At 30.1% G+C, this 10,442-nt stretch overlaps 1 protein-coding gene across 2 annotated transcripts; it reads right to left on the bottom strand.

Moving 5' to 3' along the window:
• Positions 1-274: 274 nt before the first annotated feature.
• Positions 275-10,330, bottom strand: GatC (glutamyl-tRNA(Gln) amidotransferase subunit C, mitochondrial). 2 transcript variants are annotated; one of them, XM_035360226.2, is made up of 4 exons: positions 10,129-10,330; positions 9,706-9,872; positions 2,996-3,099; positions 275-411 (listed from the first exon to the last, which is right to left on the bottom strand). In XM_035360226.2, exons 1-4 carry the CDS (start codon positions 10,219-10,221, stop codon positions 374-376), a joined length of 402 nt encoding a protein of 133 aa, XP_035216117.1. In that variant the 5' UTR covers positions 10,222-10,330; the 3' UTR covers positions 275-373. The 2 variants fall into 2 exon arrangements, with proteins under 2 accessions (XP_035216117.1, XP_085675451.1); XM_085819325.1 differs by having other exon boundaries at positions 10,259-10,279.
• Positions 10,331-10,442: the final 112 nt, after the last annotated feature.

The following is a 10,442-nucleotide window of genomic DNA, read 5'->3' as shown; positions in this document are numbered from 1 at the left end:
TTGTTAAATGATTAAATGAATATTGTTATATTGTTCTACACTTAATACAGAACAAAATGTAATCATGTTTTGATGTTCACTTATTGATTTAATTTCAATTCATTCAAACTTATGGTAACATGTAAACATTTATTAGCTACCATAGGATTATATTAAACATTTATAATTTAATTTCAAAAGTTTGGCAGTGTTGATTGATTTATGCTTATTATTCATTCATTTAAATATTTATGGATATTCTCTTCATAATTTAAAATAAAAATTCAAAGAAAAATTTTTTCCCTTAATTTCTTTTTATTTATAGTTGTACTAAGTGTAATAAAAAGTCAAAACTGCATTATGTCTTATTCACATAAAATTTTACAAGAGAAAACTATTCACTTGATTTTGCAGGATTCCTTGAAAATGTGCCTGAAACAAATTAATAAAAATCAGTAATGTATACAGCACTGAAAATTGCAAAATACAACTAGAAATCAGGAAACATACAGCATGCAATTGACTACTTTTGGTTATTCACTTATTTTTAGATGACGAATCTAAAATTGATTGTTTTTTCACGCCATTTTATTGTATATTCAAATTTAAAAATAGCATTTCAATGGCATCATCTAAGAAATAAATAATTGATTATAAGCAATAGCTTGCATAATACAAGATTACCAAAAACCCATTTGAATATCTTGAACTTAATAACTGCACAGTCTGTGTGACAAGAACATTGCAGTAACTTTTAAATTTGAGTAAAATTTACTTAAATATGTAAGACATTTAAGTGGTATTGACACATGAACTTCAATGATCCAAACAATAAGAAATATAATTAGATTGGTTTAATAAATAATAATAATACTTATTCTAATGATATCACTGCATATGCTAACTGCATTTTTGTCTAATAAAAAAACAAATCATTCATCACTTATTTGCTTTTCTTTCTTTCATGAAGGCAATATAAAAGCTAAAACAGGTATTCGGGGAGATATTTTAGTTTACATGTGAAATTACAGGAAAATTATACAGTCTGGTAGTCAGTCCCCTTAATGTTTAAAATTACATAGTTTGGTACTCGCCAATGGTCATCCTAGAGAGTAATGAGTTTTCAGATATAATTGTTACCAGGCTAAATACTTCACCAAATTTACATAATTCCCAAACTTTGAGCACACACCTCAACATTCTCACCATCTAGCAACCCTGTATGCTGCTCAGGTTTTTTGAAAACATTCTGTTACACTCACTCACAGAATTATACTTGATATGATAATACCTTTCTGGCTTTTATAAATATGGGTATTTGGGATTTACCTACACATCAGAAAGATACAGTTGAAATGTTTAAGGAATCTTCTTACCAGCCATCCGCTGGTAAGTTGCCATAGTACTTCAAGTAAAAATTTAGCCAATATGTGAGTATTCAAACAAGGAATTGTTTCAAAAGCACATAAATAAAGCAGTGGTGGACTTTATTTTAAAATTATAAAAAATTGTTAAAAATACTGAGAAAGTAACATCTATTCAGATTGCCTAAAATGCCTATAAAACAAGTGAAACAGAAAAATCTGAATTTCTGCAAGGTACACTGAATGCAAGTATAATTTTGTAGATCCTGAAACGTCTGTCCATACTCTAAGTGTATATTGAATGTGGGTCTTTCATTTATATGGCATCCAGCTTAAGTTGTTTAGGAAGAAGATTTTTTTAAATCAGTGTTAAAAGCGATAGTCAAAAGATTTCAACCAGAAAAAAAAAAAAAAAAAAAAATGTGCCGAATAAGCCAACCACGTTGCATTCACACATAAGAATCAAACAATGTAATAATACTGAATCTTAAAAAGTCTTGAAAAGTAATTACTGGTTACATTCTGTGATACTGAGAAGAGCTGTTAGAGTATTTGTTGTGGAAAGTTCAGCATTTCATGTTACATTATACAAAACGTACTACAATTTTAAATATAACTTTACTAAAATTATTTACATATAGACAAAAATTCGTAACAATATACATCCAGATATTGCCAAGTAACACTGTAACCATGAATTTAATAGCTGTAGAGGACACTCATGGATTCTGCTTGGCTACAGTAACAATAAATCAATCTTCAGAAAGGTTTGTAACCCATATACCTGTCTCCAATACTCAAAAAATTGCCAAATGATCAATGTCAAAAAAAGAGAGCAACATGTTTGATTGATTGTCCTGCTTCAATGTGTCTGACAGCTCATCAGTGCTCACTGTCTGTCATATGTCTGTTTTAAGCCACAGAAACATTAATATCACAAAAAATATCCTATGAAAGGTTATAAACACTTTGCATCAGCATTTAATTGAGCCTTCTCAAACATACTTTAAGACAGTCAATCTTGAAAAAAGGACTGAAATACACGATATTTGTACACTACTATATGCATCCGCAGCAATTTTCAGCCACTCAAATTCAATTACACATTTGAAACTGCTAATATGCACCACTTACTTAACTTTTTGAAGCAGTGTAAAACAGTTCCTAAAATGGTCTTTTGGTTACTAGAATGTCTTAAATGGTAATGAATTTATTTGCCATATAATCTCAAAGCTTGAGCTCATATTTATATTTTCCATGTTACACTGATAATTTGTATATATCAATTACATAACTAAATAAAGTGCCATTTGCTCCTTCAAATTTCTGCCAGAATGACTGGTGCTAGTTTTGCAGGATATCTGCCAATTTTTATGCTGGATGTTATCCAATTTTCATAGTCGAAATGGAAATTTGGAAGTACAAAATAATCTATTTTTACTGGAGGATCAGAAAAACTAACTATTAATAACTATAAATATAATCTCTGTAAACCTATTCATAATATCTTTAAAAATACAAACTGTCCAAAATATGAAATATTTGTTCTACAGTTGTTGCACTGCAACTTCTTCAATAGGATATTAGCACAGTTTAAATAAAAATAATAATAACAAAAAAGCCACATTTAATATGTAATATTACTACATTACCTAATGGAGCAACATAATAAAATTCTTCTGTAACTGGAGCTGCTTTCATCAGTTCTTCCCTATTACTTTTCTGTAATACTTCATCAGCTTGCAAATTTTCATTTCTAAAATAAATTAAATAATAGCTTTAAAAACATTTTTTTTTAAATATATAATAAATAATATAATATAAATAATGTGCCATTATATAATAATAACATATAAATAACACGTTACCCCTTGACCTTTCATTATCATAATACACATATGCAATATATGGAAGTTATTATGCTAATTTATTAATTTTGAAACCAGAATCAATTGATAATCATATTTTGTCTATTTCAATTACTCTTAAGTGCTACACCTTTATTTGTGACTTCAAGATGCTGAAATTCTGAAATTTGATGAACTTTTCTAACTTTTTATGTCGCTTTATTAAAAGGGGGGATGTGTTGTATGGATATTCAATCTGATGCAGTCCCTTTGATGAGAAGGTACGAAAAAATGTTTAAAAAAGTCTTGTAAAATATGCTATTGTCTAAATAAATACTTTTGTATCTTTTCATCCCAGTTTCTGGCAAATGATATTTCATTTGAAAGAACCTACATATTCTCTCACATGATCAGTGATAAGATAAGGGATATACAGAACAGAGGAAAATATTTCAGTATTCTTCAAGCATGTAAATTAACATGGATCATTGTAAAAGTCTTAAAAATAAGGAAGTTGCACAAATTTTCCTGATTTAGATGAAAAGGAATCAGAAGAAGAAATATCCAAGTACTGTGAAGATTTTACTCCACAAAAATTTTAAATACATAGTGATTCTGAAGCTGATGAAAAACACAATGAAAACCAACTTTGGTTTCGCTACAAAAATTCCTTAAAAGTAGACATGTAATCATGCAGCCATAAAGAAAACTGAAAAAGAAAGATAAGTGAAAGGAATTTAATTTCACAAAATACTTCATATAACATAAGTCTGCATATACTGCATTTCAAATTACTATAACTTACAAATTTTACTTTTTGTTCATGTTAACTATGCATATTTCATGGATGTATTTTCCTGTATTTAACTTTGTTGTAATAATGCAATAATATTTTTTATTTAATATGCCTTCTAGGATATCATTATATACGCTCACAAAAAGCATTAAATTTCCCATTATACAGTCAAAAGTCGTTAATCCGGACTCATCGGGACTTCGGCGATTCCGGATTATCGATTTTTCCGGATTATAGATCATCAGTTTAAATCTGGTAAGATGGTATGCAGAAATTACAAAATTAAAAATATGAAACCGTAATTTATGAAATAAAGAACAATTATGATCTAAAGGGTATCAAAATTTACAAAAAGAAAAAGCTTAATATTTGTTTACTTTATTAAACATTTCCTTCAATGTAAGTTGCTTCGTTTCATGTGATAATACTTTCTCTTTAATTCTATTAAACAGACATAATTTCTTGCTTAGTTACAAAGTTCCGCTGTTCAAATCCTATAATTGCTGTGTTGAGAATACCGACTAATTTGTCAATCGAAATGTTTTCGTTTTCAATAACCTCTGGGTCACTTTCTTCACTATCGGAAGCGAATTATAATGACGAGGAACTTGATTTAAATCATATCAAAGACAGAATGAAATACTACACTTAGTATGGAATTATAAACCAAATAAAATAAAAACATCTGCCCTGAAGATAAGGATAGTGCTGACAGATCAACTTCCAATCCGCCGCGTGAAATTGATAAACAGATTTCGGATCTCAAAACATACTTTCGCTTTGTAGATACAAATTACATATTAGTAAATATATATCGGAAATTCTATTTGACATAATCTTTCTAATCTATCATAATCTAATAATGACGTTTCTGCCCCCCCCTCTGCCGCAGAGCAACGTGAAATTGATAAACAGATTTCGGATTTCAAAACATAATTTCGCTTTGTAGTAAATATATATCGGAAATTCTATTTGACATAATCGAAAGTTCAAGCTTACTTTTATAAAATTGCTCTAACAGTCTGCAAAAAATAATAAGCCGGATCCAATTCGAAGATTAAGGAACAACGCAATCGGCAACATGAACTGAATTAGATAACTTTAGCTTAGCGTATAACTCCGTTACAATTTAAACGCGCATGCGCACAAACATATTCGCAGCCGTAAGGGTCTTACGCGCTCTCGTAAACGCCTGTGCGCATGCGTGAACGCGACGCATGAGCAGGAAGTTTGTAGCTTTGAGGTCCGGATTATAGATCATTCCGGATTATGGGTGTCCGAATTAACGACGTTTGACTGTACTACATTTTAATGTTATTTCAAATGCCTGGACATATGCATCTTAATGCACTAAACAGAAATAGTCAATACCCACTGATCATTTAAGTGTATCATCATCTTAATGTTAGCCAAGATGCAGGGGAAAAAAAAGAAAGAAATGACAGAGCTGTTGTTTGTTATATAGTCTTTTAGTGAGTAAAATACTTATTATGAGTGATGGTTTTTTTACAAGCTGCTTGTGTGATCAGTCTTCGGTCTGGCACGTAGTTGGTTTGATTAATTAAGACATGCCAAACCCAAATGTTGGTTTAGTTGACAGAAAAAAATGCAGCTTAAATTGAAGTACCAGGTGTACACCAAATAATTTTAATCTGGTAACCTTACTTTTTTTACTTCTCAGTAATGATTTTATTCTGCCAACTTTACCTTTTCAATAACCTAAATCAATGGGATTGGGAGATATTTCTCTTATACATTATCTGTTCTGAATGCTATTTATTTAATTTTTAAAACTTCAAAAATAGGGCCCCTTTTTTGCTTTCATTATGTACTTGGCTGTTTCCATTTATCTTCAATGATTGTGATCATAATGAATACAAATTTTTATAATTTTGAATGATTATGTTTTTTATATAATGTATATAATTTATATTACACATTACATTTACATTTTTATATAATTTTGAATATATTTTGTTTTTATATAATTTGAATTTTTGAAGAAAATGTCTAAGTTACACTGATGCATGATAATGGATTTAACTGCAAATAAGGTTAAATGTTCTGCAATGTACAAAGGAGAGATGTGTTTGGTGGATAGCTCATACAAAGGTTTGAAGTTGCGATACAAAATTTGTGCAATTCTATGATGTTTTTTAAGCAAAAGCAGATTGTTATGTGCATGGCGAGAACAGTATAAAAAAAGTTAGATGGATTTCACACACACATAAAAAAAAATGTATGATACAAGTCTTATTTAATAATTAAAATTTATATTTTAAAATGCTAAAGAGAATTTTCTTTGATATAATGATAATGTTTACTAATTTAAAATAAATATTGGCAGTTTGGCAACTAAAGATCTAGTTTTTTCCTCCAAAGGATGAGAATGTAATGAGAGATGTAATGAGAATATGTAAAAATGATCATAATATGAAATTATATGTTGGAAAAGAAACCGTCTGCTGGTCACTATATAATAATGTCATGTTTTAGGAGCATTTTAATAAGCTATATGTATTCTAATGTTACTCTACATAATACTGCTTTATTTGTTACATACTTTATGGATATGTTGTAGTGATTTTGAGTATGCTTCTGTATGTTGTTTAGGTTAGTGGTTATTCTAGAGTGCCCCTTGGATTATCGCCAAGTTGTTGTTTTATTAATGGTAGTTGAATATTATGGAAACCCTATTATTGGTTGCATGACTTTAGTGGATTTGAACTGATGGGAAAATATTTGCAAGGGCTTGTTTCTGTGTTGGATGTCAGGAAATATGTTGCGTATTTTAAGCTTTGCATCGTAAAATGGCTGACGGTGGTAATCTGGATGTTTGGTGGTATAGAACAAGAGAGCAGTATTTGTTTGTTTTGAAGTGGTTGAGGACAGAAGGAAAGAAACTTTGTTGGATGTAATTGAACGGAATATTTTACCTGGAACAATGATCATATCCAACTACTAGAAGTCGTATGATTGACTTTTTGATAATGGCTTCGTTCATTTCTCAGTAAATCAAGTAGTGACATTTAAGGATCTGGAAACTGGATCTCATATTTATACTATCAAAGGTATGCATATCCAACTACTAGAAGTCGTATGATTGACTTTTTGATAATGGCTTCGTTCATTTCTCAGTAAATCAAGTAGTGACATGTAAGGATCTGGAAACTGGATCTCATATTTATACTATCAAAGGTATGTGGAGTGTAATAAAAAGGGATTTTTGGAAAAAATGCAACCGATAGTCCCCGGCACTGCGGAAGATATTTTTTACTCTTATGTTTGCGAATTTATGTGGTGAGGGCAGTATGCATATTTTAGCTCAGATAATTTTAGAAAGGTTTTGGATGCTGTTAAGGATTTTGTAAGCCACAGACTGAAGACACAGAAATTGCTAAATATGGTAAGTAGATATTTCCTTTTTGCAGTGTATATATGCAATAACATGCATTTCCTTTTTTATGTTATTTCATTGTGTGATTTAAAATGCAGTTTATTCAGCTTTGACTGGCTACAAATTTTTTTCAGTTTTGGTGATGAGTAACTTTGTTTTAACATTATATGACATCATCATTCTGATGATTTTTTTTTTTAAAGTGAACATAGATCAATGTGTACATGGACAATCTCAAGAGAATGAGCAATGCCAAGTGTACATGGACACCGAGTCTGTGCAATTCTGACTTGTTATTTTGGTTTTGTGTAGTGGCCATCTTGAAATTGTGTCTTGCTGGCCAAGGGGCATCCTGAAATATATTTTTATCATTGTTTATTTTAAATAAATTGCTTAAAAAGAGAAATACAAATTTATATCAAACTGCATCTATATAGTAAATAAACTACGTACAGTAGATAATGAATAAATTGGTAGTATGGATAGGTGTATTTCTTGCCAAGGTTGCTATAACTGATAAGTAGATTTATCAGTACTAGTCAGTTATAGCAGACTTGGGAAGAAATATACCATTTTACATCTACAAGCTCAGAAAAATATTTTGAAATCCTTGAAGCAATGAATCTTGTTGAATTCAAATTAGAACTTCAAAACGATAATCATCTACATAGATTATGCTATAAAATAATAATAATAATAATTCAGATTTTTGTTTACAATTTTTTTAGATGTAAAAATTTTTGGTGCTTCTTCATTACACTTGCCCCCAAGTTTGAATCATTAATCAACTAATATCTTGTCACTCGTGAAGTGTGAAGATAAAAATAAATGACACAACATACAATTATAACAATAATACTCACATGTTGCTTCCTAAGAATATTTTTAATAATCATTATGACGAGACCATATTTCCAAAACTGCTTTCAACAATTCATCAAAATCAGAATTTTTTCTATGTACTTCCTCTACATAAATTCCAAAATATATGATTTAAGGTGTTATGCCCTAATGTTTTTTATTATGCCACTTGACTAAACCGCACATTCTTTCCACATTTTGGGTGCGAACATCTGTTGTTGGATCTACAAAATTCTACTTATAGTTCACCGTAAAGTGATTGCAATCAGTTCCTTCAGGTTGCTCCATTTTATATCCTTTCCAGCAGTCTGAATAGACTGTTGATATATCTTGTACATGTTGAACAATTTTCTCCTTAAGCGAACTACCGTCTCTATTTCGGATTTAAATGACAAAGTACCCATCCTCTCCCTGGCATATTCCTAAAAAAATCCACTGTTGTGGGAGTACTCTGCTACTGTTGTTCTTACTTCAGATGAAGAAACTTTCATTGATTTCAACTATTTTGGGGGTACTGACTATTCACCCTTTGAATCTTTGCATTAGATGTAAAGAAACACGTCCTGCATGTAATTGTTTCAATCATTTGCAGCATTTTCAAGCATATTAAATTGCTTGTCTCACCATCTGAGGGATAACTTCTCTGTCCAAGAATACATAAATCTGACAGCAGTGATGAATGATATTCTTGAGTCACTAAATCAATTTCCAGCATGGATGCCCTTCTTTCTTTCACAATTTTTAACACTGCACTTCCAAATAGCACAAATCATGTTGTGCTTATTTTGGCATACTCTCTTGTCACGTAAAAGACCTCTTCTTTGAAAAAATGATACGGTATCCACCTATTTATTTGGTAAATTAGACTATTCACACACACACAAGGGGGGAAAAAGGGGAGGGGCAAATATTTAAAAAAAAAAAAAAACCCTAACGTGGAAAAAGAAATATTTTTAAAAAACTAATATGAATTCATAGCACTTAACAAAAATGAAATATGATATTCATATAAGAAGAGAGCATAAATGCAACATATAGTGAGGCTTAAGAACACTTGGTAAGATATCTCAGTTGATTACAGATTCAGTCTTGGGGGGGGGCACTATAATAAGGAAGTACTGAATCTTTCAAGAAACTTTAATTAAGAATTTAAAAATATTTATAAATGACCTTGAACCATAGCATATTTTATATGATATATTAATACTTCTAATAACATCTACACAAAAACAATAAAATAATTAAGAAACCAGAATTTCATACTAATTGATTATAAAAAAAGCCACAAAAGAAAGCTCAACCATTTAAAAGTATTTTAATATCATAACTTAAAACAAGAATAAATGATTATCAATATAAATAATGGAAAACAACATATTCTGTACACATACATTAATTTAGAAGTTCATAAAATATTTAAATATATGTATTACACGACAAGTTCTTTTTTTTTTTTTTTACCTTTCATATACTGTACTTATGAGAGGTTCTATCCCTGTGGTGTCAACTTCCATTAGTCTATCAGCAAACTGTATGGATTTTTCTAGTCTCTCTATTCCGGCTGCAGTAGAAAAATCGACTAAAGCATGTCGTTCAAGACTTTCGACAACATCTTTATTGACAGCATTCTTGAACATGTAAAAGACAGATTATTAGCTTTTATATATGTATTACGCAACAGAACTTTATATATATATTTTCGATACACATAATATATGTGCATGTGTAACTTAAAAGCTGAAAGATACATATATAACTCTTTCAGTTTTTTACTTCGTAACAAACATAGGAAAGACCAAGAGATACACCAGTACTTACTTTATGTAAATAAAACACATCATTTTAAAAATACATTACAAAAATGAAAAAAATAACATGTCTTACGAAGGGAACAGTAACAGAAAATTTTCTGAAGACAGACTGAGAAATACTACTTTTAAAATTAACAGAGGTGAATATTTTCCTCGTAACAATCATAATCAATGCACATTGTAACAGACTACGATTTGTTTACTTTCATGCACGAAGTCTTTCGCTCTTCGAAGGAAGAGGTATATCAACAAAACGAGTTGAGCTGAGAATTATTGCTGCTAATTCGCTGTTGTATTCTTGTCCGTTGCTATGTGAATGCAGTTTTATCTAACGTTCAAATTTTTATCGCAGAAGTTAAATTCTTGTGACATAGCCTAGAGATAAAA

This window comes from Stegodyphus dumicola, chromosome 6 (assembly GCF_044657685.1).
Source record: "Stegodyphus dumicola isolate Sdum_Otavi_A_Nest chromosome 6, ASM4465768v1".
NCBI lineage: Eukaryota > Metazoa > Arthropoda > Arachnida > Araneae > Eresidae > Stegodyphus > Stegodyphus dumicola.
This window is presented reverse-complemented; position numbering and strand designations above follow the sequence as displayed.

Bases quoted from the DNA above. Each gene is read 5' to 3' on its own strand.
- GatC (XM_035360226.2), bottom strand. From the start codon at position 10,221: ATGATTGTTACGAGGAAAATATTCACCTCTGTTAATTTTAAAAGTAGT. The intron at 9,873-10,128 runs GTAAGACATGTT...TACATGTTCAAG, and splicing joins TTTCTGTTACTGTTCCCTTC to AATGCTGTCAATAAAGATGT. The intron at 412-2,995 runs GTAATGTAGTAA...AATTTGTTTCAG, and splicing joins TTATTATGTTGCTCCATTAG to GCACATTTTCAAGGAATCCT.